The sequence below is a fragment of the Pundamilia nyererei genome, unplaced genomic scaffold (assembly GCF_000239375.1).
Source record: "Pundamilia nyererei isolate P.nyererei 1_Seehausen unplaced genomic scaffold, PunNye1.0 scaffold00001, whole genome shotgun sequence".
Classification (NCBI taxonomy): domain Eukaryota; kingdom Metazoa; phylum Chordata; class Actinopteri; order Cichliformes; family Cichlidae; genus Pundamilia; species Pundamilia nyererei.
In genome coordinates, this window is record NW_005187402.1 from 6,660,461 (window position 1) to 6,676,377 (window position 15,917).

At 42.2% G+C, this 15,917-nt stretch overlaps 2 protein-coding genes across 4 annotated transcripts in view; one reads left to right on the forward strand and one right to left on the reverse strand.

Moving 5' to 3' along the window:
* Positions 1-1,514, forward strand: part of gabrp (gamma-aminobutyric acid type A receptor subunit pi) — a 7,080-nt gene extending 5,566 nt beyond the window's left edge. For both annotated transcript variants that reach the window (XM_005719586.2, XM_005719587.2), the window contains exons 9-10: positions 881-1,074; positions 1,165-1,514. In XM_005719586.2, the coding sequence (XP_005719643.1) occupies positions 881-1,074; positions 1,165-1,497 (527 nt within the window). In that variant the 3' untranslated portion in view covers positions 1,498-1,514. The remainder of the gene's footprint in view (positions 1-880; positions 1,075-1,164) is intronic.
* A 1,496-nt stretch (positions 1,515-3,010) lies between these two features.
* Positions 3,011-15,917, reverse strand: part of afap1l1a (actin filament associated protein 1-like 1a) — a 25,820-nt gene continuing 12,913 nt past the window's right edge. The window contains exons 2-19 of one of the 2 annotated variants that reach the window (XM_005719585.2): positions 12,098-12,223; positions 11,884-11,967; positions 11,706-11,785; positions 11,162-11,288; positions 10,908-11,003; positions 10,588-10,802; positions 10,305-10,484; positions 10,089-10,172; positions 9,427-9,502; positions 9,076-9,192; positions 8,783-8,994; positions 8,148-8,293; positions 7,943-8,015; positions 7,341-7,455; positions 5,942-6,109; positions 4,504-4,679; positions 4,293-4,418; positions 3,011-3,073 (exon numbers count right to left, since the gene is read on the reverse strand). In XM_005719585.2, the coding sequence (XP_005719642.1) occupies positions 3,047-3,073; positions 4,293-4,418; positions 4,504-4,679; positions 5,942-6,109; positions 7,341-7,455; positions 7,943-8,015; positions 8,148-8,293; positions 8,783-8,994; positions 9,076-9,192; positions 9,427-9,502; positions 10,089-10,172; positions 10,305-10,484; positions 10,588-10,802; positions 10,908-11,003; positions 11,162-11,288; positions 11,706-11,785; positions 11,884-11,967; positions 12,098-12,223 (2,228 nt within the window). In that variant the 3' untranslated portion in view covers positions 3,011-3,046. Of the gene's footprint in view, positions 3,074-4,292; positions 4,419-4,503; positions 4,680-5,941; positions 6,110-7,340; positions 7,456-7,942; positions 8,016-8,147; positions 8,294-8,782; positions 8,995-9,075; positions 9,193-9,426; positions 9,503-10,088; positions 10,173-10,304; positions 10,485-10,587; positions 10,803-10,907; positions 11,004-11,161; positions 11,292-11,705; positions 11,786-11,883; positions 11,968-12,097; positions 12,224-15,917 lie in introns of both variants that reach the window. The other variant, XM_005719584.2, reaches the window with a different exon arrangement.

The following is a 15,917-nucleotide window of genomic DNA, read 5'->3' on the forward strand; positions in this document are numbered from 1 at the left end:
CTCTATTTAGTCATTAGCACTCATCAGGCAATGTCTATGTTCAACTGACTGCACTCAGAACAAAGGGGGCTGAATAATTACGCACACCCCACTTTGCAGTTATTTATTTGTAAAAAATGTTTGGAATCATGTATGATTTTCGTTCCACTTCTCAGGTGTACACCACTTTGTGTTGGTCTTTCACGTGGAATTCCAATAAAATTGATTCATGTTTGTTGCTGTAATGTGACAAAATGTGGGAAAGTTCAAGGGGGCCGAATACTTTTGCAAGCCACTGTATTGATGTGATTCACTATATGTTGTCAATACAAGAAATAAGAAAGATGGTTTTAAATAACTCTATATAGCATTACACTGATGTGTTAACAATACACACCACACTTGTAAGATTTTTGTCCATTTTTGACCAATAAATCATTGTGTTGACCTTGGAAACTTTAAGGCAAATATTTAATTGCTTGTTAACATGACCCCACTCAAGCAAATGTGTTTACAGACAGACAGAATAAAATCACATGCACACCCAAAAACATGACCTCCTTGATGATGGTAGATACAGAAATACATCACTGATTAAGATTTCACTGAAAAAAACATCAAGTTTTCTGTTTCCACATGTTTGTTTTCAATACAATTTCCCCATACACTGAGTATTTTCTAAGATCTGGATCCTTTAGTCTCACATCTACAGCAGCAGTGATGTTGTTTGCTTGAAGTTGCTTGAAGAAAATAATAAAGAGAATGCATAAACAAAAAAAGCCCCTGAAAGAAGAGCAAGAGTAGTGTGGAATGGACAAACTAAATATTTGTTTGCTTGATTTAATTGCTGGGACATGCTGGAAATAAAGAAAAAAATCCCAACCCTCTGATCTGTCTGCAGGAGTGACAACAGTGCTGACGATGACAACTCTGATGATGGGTGCCCGCACTTCCCTGCCCAATGCCAACTGTTTTATAAAGGCCATAGATGTTTATTTGGGCATCTGTTTCACCTTCATTTTTGGCGCACTGTTGGAGTATGCCTGCGCTCATTTTTACACCATGCAGCACCAGACCATTGAGGATTTATATCGGGTGAGACACATAACCATGACACAGATAAAAATGGAAAGATTCTCTGTTACTGTAAACATCAATCCATCGGTTTATCTGCCCATGTAACAGGACCTTCTGAGGGAGCTCAGCGAGTCTAATGGAAATGGCTCTATCCCCATCGTCAACTCCAGCCAACCAAATCAGTCCGTGGAGATCGGCTCCACCGCAGAGGACTCCACGGAGCAGTCAGCGAACAGCGACACCAAGAACCACACAGGAACAAAAGAGAAGGCGCCAAATCAGGGCTGCGGCTTGTCGTCAGTGAGAGACGCATCACGTAAGGCGGCATCTGTCTTCATTGTGGAAAATCCACACAACATTGATCGCTATGCCCGCACAGTTTTCCCCACAGCATTCCTCTTTGTCAATATCCTGTACTGGCTTTATTATCTCTTTCTGTAAGTGCTCATTCCAAGCCGTGGAAAGCTTAATTTCACCAACCTGAAGCTGCTCTACCTCCTCATTTAAGATCCAACACCAGTCGCCATGGTCTGAATACGAACGGACCTGACACAGCTTATTTATTGGATGGCGAAAAATCAATTGGTCAGGACTACGCTCTGCAACAAGGGCCGTTATTGATTGTGTGCAAAGAGTTGGCTCCCAGCACATCAGCATGTAAGAGTGGTAATGCAAACCCTGTATTGTCTACTGACCAATCCATAGATCAAATGAGGAAGAGTTTAGAATGAATAGGATGCTGAACAGCACCACACAGTTGGTTGCTATGCATTGTTTGCATGAGACCATATACTGTATGATTATGTTTCGCCGTACAATGTGAAATTAAAAGCCTACATCAGTGACTGGAATGTGTCGGTGCATTTTATGAGAAGGAAATTCAGTCTGTGCTTAGTAACAAGTTAATTAAACAGGAATTAATTGTTTGGGAAAATAAGACACACATTTATTATTCCCTCATCCGGGTACGAGAACAGTAAAGTGCAACAGGCGACCACAGGTTTGGTAAGGAAGGTGTTAAAATGACATTTGATGATTTCATTAAAAGGAAAAGACAGATTTCTATCACTGATAGCACCACTTTGTTAGTAACTCAATGATCTGTAATGTAAGTATTCAGCTGTATTTAAATGTGTGCCAAAGAGGGTGATCAGGACAAGCATGGATTTACTTTGTTTTTTACCCAGAATCCTCTATGGCACGTACCCGAATACTGACTTCAGGCAGAAAAATGCACAAAAAGTTTTAGGCACTTAAAAGGAGTAGCAACATTAGGGATATGAGCCACTGCGGAGTCATTAAAGAAACATCAAGAAATAGAGAGACTGCTGCAGCAGATGGCATTATCTGAAGATTAGAGAGTCACTATGGGATTACTTGATGCAACTCAGAGAGCCTGAACCCCCAGAGGAACATACCTGCCAATTACCTTGGAAAACTGTGCCTAAAACTTTTGCACACTTTGTGATGAGAAATGAAGCGCTGTACAGTATTTTAAGTACAAACACATATAGAACAGTAGTTGGCGCTCATTATGTACAGGCAAAACAAAAAAGATTATGTCACCTAAAAGGCACATCATGGCTTAAACTGTCACATTGCTTTGGCCTTCTTTTTTCCCCTCACGACACCATTTAAACATTTCTGGCTCTTTTCCACACTACATTTTATTCATTTGTAGTGCTTTCCATACTTTTATGTTGCCTTTCTCTGCTGAACTTACCCTTCTTGATTTTTTTTGTTTTCCTTTTCCAAAATTTTAAACTGCACCTTTCCAGAAAGTGAAAATACTTGGCTACAGACCGTAAACAGTCGTTGGAAATATTCAGTAAGCTGTACCACCACCTAGTGGCTGATTTCTTTCATTACTGTTTATGCAGTTTCTCAGCAATCCAAAAAGGAAACAAGTCTTGACTTTCATTTATAAATGGCAAATTTTAGACAAAGGGTCCAAAGTCTCTTCCAGATATGCATTATTTCCCTCGTCATCCTAGGTTCCTTTCTTTGACTCCCATTCCTAGAGAAAGAAAATCAGATTTTTTTTTTTAATGATGTGAAAACGGATTTCAATTAATTTCACAGGAAACACAAAAGTGTACTTATATCATTAAATAGTTGTTTACAGTAATCTAACAGAATGAAAGCCTAAAGCTTTTTGGGGAAAAAATGAAATGAAGAACAAGGTCATGGTGCACTAAATTGTATTCACTCGTCTGCCTTCACACACATATGAACTTGAGTGACTTCTCATTCTGAAGCCATTAATATGACATTGGCCCACCCACTGATGCTATAACGGCTTCAACGTTTCTAGGAAGACTTTCCAAAAGGTTTAGAAATGTGTTTATGAGAATTTTTGCCCATTCTTCCAGCGGCAGACACTGATGTTGGATTGAGTCTCCGCCCAATTCATCCCAAAGGTGTTGTGTTGGGTTGAGGTCAGGACTCTGTCTTTATGGTCCTTACTTTGTGCACTGGTGCACAGTTATGTTGTAACAGGAAGCAGTCTACAGTCCAGTGGCAGAATGCTTCACACCACTGCGCCTGACACTTTGAATCGAGCTTGGTGATGTAAGGCTTGGATGGAGCCGTTTCCATGACACTCTCTCCACACTATTCTTGAGCTAATCTGAAGGCCACATCAGAGGTCTGTAGCAGGAAGCTGACAAGCTCTGTGCACTACGTGCCTCTGACCCCACTCTGTGATCTTACATGGCCTACCACTTCACGGCTGAGTTGCTGTTATTTCTAATCACTTCCACTTTGTTATAAAACCACTAACAGCGGACTGTGGAATATTTAGTAGTGAAGAAATTTCACGACTGGGCTTTTTTCATAGGTCCTGAGCTCCTGAGAGCGACCCATTCTTTCACAAATGTTTTTAGAAGCATAAATAGGTGCTTGACTTAATACACCTGTGGCCATGAAAGTGAATGGAACAATATGGTGTATTTGTAATGCTTAAATTTTGCAATACACTTTTTTTTTATTGCTGCTTCCTCGTAGGCCGCCTCACATTTCATTAACACATAGAGCCACTAATATCTACATTGAGTGCACTATCATATGATGACTATCTATTTATGTGCGAACTGTGAAAAACCCATTAGATGATGGTACATGCCGCGGTGACTCTATTAACTCCCTGAGGAGACTGAAAAGAAAACATGACAATACACGACAAGCTGAGCAACTGAACTGCGTGCAGCAGAACGGATGAATTTCATCACTATTACCTTTGCTTTCTGCATGACAGTTCCAGTACAAGAAGCGTAAACAGACGGTGGCCTCCTACGCAGCTCTGCGGCACAATTTACTGGTAAAGAATCACTGTAGATATTCTGGATCTTCTTGCTAGAAGCCTGGACAATATAGAAAAAGGATAGAAGTATATAAAAATCTTTGTATGCAGAGGGCCTATCTTTCTACATTAAGCATAAGCGGTACCTGAACAGGAGGTTTAGCCTCCGCTGATGCCCCCAGGGTTCCTCCTGCCAGGCTCTTATTTAGGTTTTCTTTGACCTGAGTCAGTCGAAGTTCCAGGTCCACCCTCTCTGCCTCTTTAGCTCGACAGGCCTCCTCCAACTGAGCCACACGCTTGTTCAGGAAGGACTTCCTCTTATCTGCCACACAGATTCACAGAAATAGATCAAAACAATAAGATATGCATTTGTACGTTCATATCCTCCTTTACATTATAAATAAGTCTTAAAATTCCGGTTTTCAAAATAAAGCACTTACTCAAGTTCTAAATTTATTGATTTTACAATAAATCAATCTCAATCTCAAGAGAAAAAAAAATTTGTTTATTTTGGGTTTTTTTAATTTATTTAGCGATGAAATTTATTAGACCACCTGTTAAAAAAAAAGCAAGAAAACAAAAATATTCTAGAAATTTGCCCAAAACTTGTTTAATACTAAAAAAGGAGAAAAAGTTGTATCATTATTTAAGACGCAAATAGCAAACTGAATTCACATGTTTAAAGCCACCGGACTTCTGTATTTGGAAATTAACCAAGAATAACATTCAACCACTAAAACACATTTTTAGTATAAACCTATTTTTAATAATAATGTGCTATCACTTTTTGTTTTTACTTTATTTTGTAAAACAGTATAGTCGAATATTACTGGATAACAACAATAATTATATTTTAGCATTAAAAGTACAATTTCAAGTAAAAGACTTACACATACTGCTCAACTAGCCTGAAACAAGTTATTAACATTAAAAAAAATATTTCAACAACTGCAGCATAAACTTCACAATGCAGGATGCTGTTATAAATTTTTTAAGCACTGTATAAAAAAATAGAATCGAATTATGAAACCTAAAAATACTACTTAGATGTTTTTAAAGAAAACATTTTGCTTCATTAAAATGTGTTGATGATCTAAAATGTAATAGGTTTCATACAGTTATGTTTCTGTGGCACAGTTATGATTGTTTCCTCTGCCTCTGCTGGAAGCACGCCACACAGTACTAGAGGAAATTAGGTAATTAGACATAGCAGACATTTTTTTCATAAGCATGTTGTTTCATGTAATAATTTTAATACCAATGCTGCATGGGAAACTTCTGCTCTTTCATGGCCTTATAATAAAGGAGGTCACAATGCGGGGTCATATAAAGAGCCGTGATGCATTATGATGTAAAGGACGTCTGGCAAATTTGCACAAACACACCAATGAATCCTGCAAAAATAAGACTAAAATCCTCCCATGGTTTTTTTTTGTGCCTTGTAACTATGTCTTCATACATTAGTTAATCATCGAGAGGGTACATGCATGTTTTAGTTGTGTTTTTCATTTTGGGACTGCTTCAACATTAAAGAGCAACCATTCATGCGGGATCTGCTCCCTGTCTGACTTTATATCTTCGTACCTGCAGCTGTCTTCAGCTCTTCTTTCAGCTCTCTCTTCTGCTGTCGGAGGGTTACTAGTGCATTACGTATGCCATCTCGCTCTTTCTCCAGCTCCTCTTTTTCTCTGAGGTAGCGTTTGGCATCTTCTTCTGCTCGCGTTTTCCCATACCTCCCGTACTGGCTGGTATCTGGATGAGAGCAAAGGTTAAAGGTCAGATGTACAGGGGTTATGGGAATAAGACAAAACTCTCTCACGGCAGCCTGTCTGCATAATTAATGCTATGCTCTCCGTGGGGGCAGTATGAAGCTGCCTGTAAGTGTCACATGGATGTAGAGCGTGGTCGTTTTTTACAACAGGCCAGAGAGAGACAGCGTTCATTTTTCTAGAAATTGTGTGGCTTTAATATTAGAGAACATAATATTTTTGTGTTCATGTCCCATTTATGTTTCAGAGGATGTTTGATTTTTCTTTCTTTCTTTAAGCATCAGACATTAAACTTACTGTCTTACCATGCTCCACTCACCCCAAAGCAAACCCTAACCTATAATGGCCATAATACAGCGTTGTAAATTCAAGGAAACCCGGTGATATGGTTGCAGGAATTAAAGATAAACACACACACTCCTGCGGGGTAAGAGGTCAGAGGGTGAGGCAGCAGATCTAATGCGAGTGTCCAATAAAACTCAGGTTACATGCTGCAGCTCTCAGCCCATGGAAAGTGCGGCTTCTTTGATGTGCCAGAAGGTGACAGCGAAGACCACAGCAAGAAGAGGAACCCTCGCTAGAAATCCGCACTGATATCACTTTTCTGTAACTCAGACGCTCATCTCCTTCATTTGTGCAGCAGAGAGCGAATGACAAAAGGGAGCAAATGGGAGATGCCAGAAAAAAGGAAATGGAATATGGGCGGAAAGTGAGAAGATGATTGAGTGAAGAGAAGAAAAGAAGAAATACTGAGCCAGATGACTGCTCAAATTTTATGACTGCCAGTGTTCAAGCCCACAACTCGAAGGAGTGTAAGCTATATGAGCTCAAGAGCACTGGAATCTATGACTTAGTGAAATATTGATGTATTAAGAAGAATTATTTCTCCCCCCCACCACAGTATTTTGAGCTGTTTTTATGGGGTTTTTTGAATCACACAGATGTAAATCAAGGATCAGTATAAAATAGAAAAAATACTTAATATAACAACAAAGTATATTAATAAACTCAGCCTGTAAGTTAATAAATGTGCAGTCAGCTCCTTTCAAAGTATTGTTTATTTAGGAAGCATTGAATTAAAAGCTAAGTATGTATATAAAATAGAGGATTTTTTGTTGCTCTTTGGAAAATCCTAGAATTTATTTCACAAGGTTAGACTCAGTACCACTTGATGAACTGCAAGTCACACTGGAAAACAAACTGAGCACACTTACGTGAGCCTATTCGCTTCAGGGAGACTAATGGTTTGGTTCTGTCAGAGTCGCTGCTTGAGAAACTTGAGCGCCGTTTCCCTGTATTCCCAGACTGCTGCCTGCGGTTCTCTCCTGACTGGGTGGAGCAGAGAGAGGGCGGGGGGAGTGACAGATGTGGGAAGAGTGAGGGCAGATCAAGAAAAGTTAAATTTGTTTATCAGGATATGCAGTGAACGTGTCTCGGGATTTAGTGATTTGAGACTGCTGTGGTGTGCGTGTGTGTGTTTTTGGTTGCAGGTGGTGAGAGGCATGTGTTTAAAGTGCATGTTAATGGGGTTAAGAAAGGAGTTTACAGGCTGTGAAACTGCTATGACCTCTTGCCTTCCTGTCACCAGTCAGAGCACTTTATCTTTTTTTTTCCTAATGCGGACACCCTGATCTTTCTGTGGTAAAAAAAAAAAAAAGGCATCATTGATAGGCGTGCAGCAGAGCACTGTCTATTTATTTGGGTGACTGATGGGATGTCAGACAGCGAAAACCCAAACAGCTGCATGCCCATACATCTTCTGATCTGGTCACATCAAAGTTAACGCGTGATTTCTGAGCGTGAGTGTCCTGCTTACCTGCAGATCCTCGTTAGGTACCTCGTCGTATGTTCTAGAATCTGTGGAGGTGCTGCTGGAGGAGGTAGCCCACCTAGTTTGAGAGACAACAGACAAAGTAAATTTACATAAAAATGATGTAAGCAAAAACATCGCTGCTTTGGTTGATGGCCTAGCTTTGAACTTGTCCATGGATCCTGACCCCCTTCCGCTTCATCTCACTCACAGGAAGGAATGCCGCGCAGCATCACGGATGTTAGCAATGGTTTCCACATCTACATAGTCATAATGCAGTGATTCTGGGTCTGTCGCAGAGCCCATTTCTGCCAGGAGGAGACCGAGCCACCGTCCAAGCTCCTCTGAGCTGCTTGCCTGACAATTTAAAAGAAAGGCATTGGATAAATAAATAAATAATCAAGTTTAATATTCAATCTACTTAAAGACTGTGGTGATGTATGGGATGTGAATGGTCATGTGATATGCACGTTAGTATGCATTCAGATTATTTCTGAAGCTTTTGTACAGATCGTGATTGTTTTTGCTTTGCAGGTATTCGAGTGGATGAGAGAAACATCTGGCTCATTAGCTGATAATTGCTTCACAGTCTGTTTATCTGAGCTCTTTTCACTGAAACAGCTGCCCAGTGCTGACCGAGTCGAGCTGACGAGAGTGATGAGATTGAATCAAAACATTAACCCGACAATAAGCCTACCACCTCTGTTGGGCAGATGGAGACTGTTGAGCTGGTTAAAAATATCTCCCTGCTTATGTTCTTATGAAAGATGACTCTTTTCAATTCTCACAGATTCGACCATTCTGGTAATATCGTGCAGCTTTGAAATAATCAAACAAGAAGCACACCTCTAGGGCAGCCACTTCTGTGCTGTCCCGTAAGACACGGAAGGCAAAGGGGTGCTTGGGTCCGAGTCCCGGAACCACCTCGCAGCCGTGGAGAGGAAGGGAAGGGAGAGACATCCGAGGATCTCCTTTGTCGTGGTAGAAGTGCAGGGCACCTCTGCACACGCAGCACCACTGCTCCCGCCACACCTGGTTCACCAGCACTGACAAATGGCCTGCATCGTGAGGAGAAAAGGAAGAGTTACGCATTCCGCAAACTTGGACTCCTGAAGCACGACATTGAAGCGGGCTCTGACCTTGCCGAGGATCGCTGTATGTCCGTGGGTCACTTGTCCGAGTGGACTTCTTCTTTGAGAAGCTGATGATGCGTGTGATCTTACGCCCCGCAGCAAAAGGACCCCGTTTCACCTTACCTAAATAAAAAAATTAAAAAGAGTCCAAAATCAGATGCTTTTGTTTGGATTTATCTGTGTCGTTTGGGAACTGTATTCCCAATCTGTTTTATTTTATCAACATGTTTCAACAGAATCCTTCCCATCTCATATGGCATAAATGCAGCAATATGGAAGAGTCACACAAATTACATCCCAGCAACCTCTAATTGGAACAGCTGCAATGCTTTAAGACTGCGTGCATCTCTGCCTTACCATTCTCTCTGCAGTTCTCTCCAGCTGACACGCCCACACTGTCTGAATCCGATGTGTTCCTCTCCGCAGACAACCTCTGCAGAAGCAAACACGCCAACACAAGGTTAGATTTTATCAGGGCCCAAGGTTTCATTCTAAGCTAAGCTGGTCTACACTTGCCTTTGACTAATAAAGAGCTAAATAACTATACTTTAAAGGCATTTCTTCTCATACATATCCACCTTCTTAGACGTCTTTCTGTCATGCTGTTTCCTAAATACAAACACATGGCATAATTAAACAAATAGTCTCCTTCCAGCTCTATATGGGCTCCCCTTGTTTTAGTATTTGTTTTTGTATGAGAGCCTGTTGCAGATTGTGATCTAATAAACTCCTAAAGAGGATGTGCCTCTTCCGACATTGGCTCACCGCCACCTCCGTCAACGAAGTCTTAACTCCTAATTACCCTGCTTATCTCCTCTTTGTTCTGCGAGCCAAACACAGGTATCTGTGTTGAGCCAAACAATTGTTTAGGAAAATTGATGCTGACAGCACAATTGCTGCTTGCTGCTGAGCATTCCTCGCCTCAGCTGCTGTGAGGAAGAATTACGGACTTCGGGGATATAACAAAAAAAACCCCCACAAGGATACACTCACATAAACATCCTCTCGCTCACGCTTACCTTATCAAGTTCACATTTTCTGAGAATGACAGGAGATGCCGATTCCTCGGGCGCTGCGCTCTGACTGCTCACCTCTCTGACAACCTGCGGGAAAGTTTGCACTTATCACTCTGGACTGGATGCTAACCCCCCCCCTCGATAAACCATTGATGATTGGCAGCTATACCAGAGGAAAATACATGACTCCTGCATAAAATTGCAGCATGCTAAAATTACCGTAAGCCACGTGTGGGCCTGCTCTTTGCTCTGTACCGCCAGCACCAGCGCGTCCCCATTGGGTAAGGTAAAGCGAAGCTCATGATGCTTCCTCTTGGTGTCTTTGGGGACGTAGACTACAGTGCATTGGGGCAGCAGCAGGTCCACGTAGGGGGACATGTCTTTGGAACTCTTATAACACTGCACAAAGAACAAAATGTGGTACGTGTGAGGGGGGAAAAAAAGGAAAGATACATAAGTAAAGAACATCCTTTAAGGAAGATGAGAAAGTGCAGCATCTCACTTGTAGCCTGTTGTCCCGTATGACAGTGAGCTGCTTGGCCCACTGCCCAAAGCGTTTTTTACGCAGCAGGAAGGCACAAATGCGACAGTCCCTGGCAGGAGGCATGGAGCTCTCATCGGAGGGCCACTGATGAGTAAGCCGGACGCTCGGGCTCCTCTCTTCCTCGTCTTCCTCGTAGGACTCGTAAGAACTGCTCAGAGCATCAGAATCATTGTCTGTTGAAGCAACGAGAAAGACAGAGAGAGGGAAAATGTAAGCTTTATTTGTTGGAAAAACGCAGGATTTATCCGGCGATCCTGGAAACGTGTGGGTGTTCTCACAGGAGTTTTTGCGACGTAGGTTTGAGCAGGTAGTGGGGTATTGGTTTTCTGTATCTTCATAGCCATCTTCTATAGAGTTAGGAGGGCTGGACCTTGCTGGAAAGGGAAGGAAAAAATGCAATTTAGCTTTTGTTGCGCTAATTATCTGTGGTACATCCTGCTATATGATTGTGTTCATATCAATTATATCCTGTGCATGGAAAATTCTAGAACACTAAGGTCACTGAGTTCAACTGAGGTGGGAACATGCTGACCTCTTGTTATTATATACTCAGGCATCTTGCCAGGGCCCAGGGGCACTGCTTCTTCGTAGTACTCCTCTGGAGGAGGGGTTGTGGGCAGCGGGGGTGGCGAGTCAGCTGAGTGTGGCGCGGCACAGCTCTGCTAAGGGAGACACATAAATATAAACAAAGCTCTCAAATTTCCTCTATAGCCAAAAAAGCCAAAAGAGCTACATAATCAAAGAGACGCACAGAATAACCCTGTAAAAAAATTCCATAAATTAGACGCATGGGCTCTGGGCGGATCCTCAAGTCTTCACTCGTCCAGCAGTTTACAGAGCAATGAGCATGTCGAGCAAAGGGAAAACCCCACAATATGGAACACAGTCTCTGGTTTTCATCGCCTCTTTTGGATTTGCAATTTGCAAAGTGCAACTGGGGCAGCGAGTGCTGAAAAGACTGATATTAAACAGCTTACAGCCCACACACGGAATCCTTTCACCTTCAGGACTTTAAGCCAATATTTAGTTCATTTCCAAAATATGAGTTCTCATATTTTCTCATATTTTTCACTTGCCTTTTTCGAAGTTTCAGTTTGTGCATTCTTGTTTTCTTTCACATCATCAGAAACATCCTTTAGGTCTCCAAGCTCACAATCTTAAAAAAAGAAAGAGACATTCATTTATTCTCCTTATGTTAAGGGCAGGGAATTTGCATAAGTGGCTTTCATTTGATCTCACTATGGTGGAGCTCACCAAATGTCTCAAAGAGAGACTCTACAAAGCTCGTGCCATTTCTGTACACTGATGAGTTCATGTAGATGTAGTCTGTTCCTGACACTAGAGGGGAGGAAGAAGAAAACACAGGCAGCAGTAAGTTAAAAAAAAAAAACAGCATTAAAAAAAAAGACCTTATGTGTGCAATCATTCAGAACTTAGTGTAAAAATGAATTTCCTTCCTCTCTGTTACCTGATGGCTCTATCTGCTGCAGGAGGTTCCGCACTGAGGTCTTCTTCTCCTGGGTGGTGGAGCTGAGGTTCTCCTGGTCCAGCATCTTCAGCAGCACGCCCAGCTCACTCACCAACACCTCCATTGCTGCGCAGAGAGGAGGGCAAATGGTCAAAGGGGTGTGTGAGTATATGTGCAAGCATTTGTGTATAATTAGAGAGGGCAAAGGTCAGACTAGCAAGTCTAAACAAATCCCTGGTGTATGTCCAACAGGCTCTTTCTGCTTTGCTTTCCCCTCGTCCTTCTTTCAATTTGTGTCACTCCGCTTCACAGTTTGTCAATATCCATCAGCCATCTCATCACTGAGTCTCCTTTCTATCTCCCTCTGTCTATCCAGACTAAACAATGCCAAGAGGCTTCAGTCACAGGAAACATGTCTGCTAATTGCTCATTAACCCTGTAAATATGTGAATTTGGAGCGACGACCAAAGATAACAGCAAATGAACTTCCTAAAAAAAAAACTATAAAATTCACAAACTCAAATTTGAAGCAACATTTAAGTGACAGAAAAACTAGATTTTTGTCCCCCTGGCCCTCTAAAAGAACAAACAGATACAGGCAATGGTTCAATATGGAGCATCGGACTCTAACAGGAATAACTTAAGGAGCACTTTAGAGAGCTCAGAACAAGCCAAATGAGAAAGCTAGAACTTCATTCACAAGGACCCGATCTTTATCCAGCAGTTGCGAAACTGAAATGCTGAACTTAGAAAAACACAAGCTGCCTTAAACAGGCTTTCACAGGGCTCTCTGGGTCCTCTGGACCCAAGATTGTAGGAACAGATATATCGCATACATCATATGTTGATCTGAGATGTAGGACAGGTCCACTCCCTGTTTCTCAGAGCAAAACCCAAATAAACTAGCTCACTCCCCCCAGCTGCTGCAAGCCCGAGAAAAGATTTGCAACCTGCTGCAAGCCAGTGCCACCAAGCAACGCTTTTTGTTTCTTCCAGCTTCCCGAGGTGTTTCCATTAGCTCGTTTGTAACCACTGTCTGTATTCTAGCACCCAGTTTATTACCTCTGTAATCTTAAAATCCACAGTAAAAAACAAAACCTAACAAATGGCTGAGTCACTGCTGGCATTCTTGTCTGCCTCCCCCTACTTCCCATTCTCCTCCATCTCTTACTCTCTCCCCTCCCTCCTACCCAATTTTCACAGTCCAGGCCCCTTGGACCTAGTGAACCGTGCGTCTTACTAGGGTCAGCCGCGGGACAGCCGCTGAGCCAGAAAACTCTTTTATATAGAGTGCGCTCATATGGCAGCAAGACCTGTTGCGCTAAGCACACACACAAACACAGGCAGAAACAGACACATACACTCGTGCACACAAGCCCAAAACGCACAGGCAGGCTCATGTGTTGTGCATTTAGCGAGGTGTGTCAAATCTTAACTTTTGTCTGCTTATCTAGAAAATGCACTCGAACCACCATCGTGTGCAGGATTTTGTACACAGGCCTAAAAAGCACATTAATAAGTTGAGGCAGAATGTTGGCTGTCTCAACGTATGACCCCAACACAGTGAACTTGCATGTAATCACCTCTGACAAGCAGAAAATAAATTAGCTGGAGAAAATATCTATTGTTTGTCAGTGATGTATGTCCTACATTTCAGGGTGCTCCCACTCCTTAAAGACAGACATACTTTTCTTAGGTGGGTCTTCCTATGGGTTTTAACAATGCCCAGCCAAGGCTACGGTCAAAAGCAACAACAGCTACAGTAGGTGTATGTTTGCCTGTGTCTGTTTAACCACTTTGACTCCTGTACCAGCCTGGTTTCCTTCCATTGTAATAACAGCCCGCTCCCACTCTGAGGAACGGGCATGAGGATTTAATCCATGCTGTGAGCTGGAATGCGTCCTCATTAACATCTAATTCATGCAGGGAAATGAGGAAGTGGAAGGACAGGAAACTCATGAGAGTGGGATGTGTGGGCCTGGTGAACGCTGTCACTCTGCCAGAGGTTCCAGCTGTTTAGATTCTGGCTCTAGCGTAGCACTGGGCTTCCCCTAACCTAAGTGTAAGACAAAACCGTATCCACAGCATGACTCATTCTCTGCAGAGAGAAGTTGAAATTTACACCAGTCAGCACTAAATCAAGTATATTACATATAATATAATAGAGAAATTGAGGCGACGCTTTCAAAGGATTTGGCGTGAAGTAGGTCGCCTCACTCCTTAAAAACGGTTCCACAATTTTACTCCTTAAAAATCAGATTACCCAATTTCACGTTTACAGTGCAAGGGCGAGCGAGAAGGAATTACTTCCTCATTTTTGGCACTTGCGGCACGTGAGACCACCCTCAAGTCGTCCATCGTTCCTTTATAATTAACAACACACCATGCACGAGTGTCGTCACACGTCTTAAGCGGCGAGTCATCTTTTGCTTTTATGCTGCAACTGCTCGTGCGTGTTTGAATGCGATACGTAACCGATGTCTTCTAACTAATTAGGCAAAAGCTCCCGTAATGTTACAGTGATAGATGAAAATGTGGTTCAGTGTAGTGAAAGCAATGTATGTGTCTCCGTAGAAGGTCAAAGGATAACTTTATTCTAAGCTTTGTGTACTTTCAGCTTTAAAAAAAAAAAAGACATCATAAAGTAGAAGACTTAAGACACCAGAGAAAAAAGATTGTGCAGGTCTGCAAAGTCAGTCAAAGCTTAGAACACACTTGGTTTCCTCACACTTGCTTAACAATTGCTGTTAAACACCAGACACATTCCTCGCCTTGTTCATAGTGCAAGACTCTGCATTGTGTGTGTGTGTGTGTGTGTGTGTAGACCTTTGTTAAGTGGAGAGGGTAGTTTGTTTAACACTGCAGACTCAGGCCTTTAAAAGGAGCTTACATTTGTAGACTTTCTGTGCCAACTCTGTACGGTTGAATGATGGGTGAATAATTTCAGTGAGTCTAGCACCTGTGCTAACATGCCCAACAACGTCTAAATTAAAGAATAATCTGACCTCATACGATTGCACCATTTTTCTCAACCCCCGCTCACTCCAAGTACCAAAGACCTCCCTCATGCTGAGCTGACTTCTTTTCTTGCCATGCAACCCACCCACCCACCCACCCACACACACACACACACACACACACACACACACACACACACAAACAAACTTAACATAACAGTATGTCGAAAGTGACAGGATTCAGTCAGCAGCAGCTTTGTTTCACAACATCACTGTAAGCAGACATTCCAACTTATCCAACAAGAATTTGCAGCCCACAACGAGTCTTCAGAGGCTTCAGAAATTACAATGTTTCACTAACGACCCTGGCAAACACAGCTTTCTCAACAATTCAACATTTCTGCCTTTCTCTTTGTCTCAGTGAGCTGGCATGGCCCTCAAGGCATGAAGTAAACATCATCTGATTCCTACTGTGTTTGGATTGAAGGCACGACACCTTTAGCGTCTTTACATCCCCGCAGTTAACACACCTCTCTTTCCCTCGGCATGCCCAAATCCTGTAGCATCAGATGCTTTAATATACCAACATTTATAAAATATCTGTTTTTTTGTTGTTTCCTTTTCAAAACACTTACCTTCACGGGCAGTGGATGACAGTCCCACCATTCTCTAATTGGCTCATTCATACACAAAAGAGATACTGCAGGAGATACTCCAGACTCAACGACACCCTTTGTGCTCTGTCCTGTGAAGTCTGTAGCGGAGGTGAGCTACCATCTGCTGAATTCACACTCCCTTTACCTCTCCCTTCCTCCATCTGATCTGTTATCTCTCTGCACCTCCCTCTCCGTCTACCCTCCTCT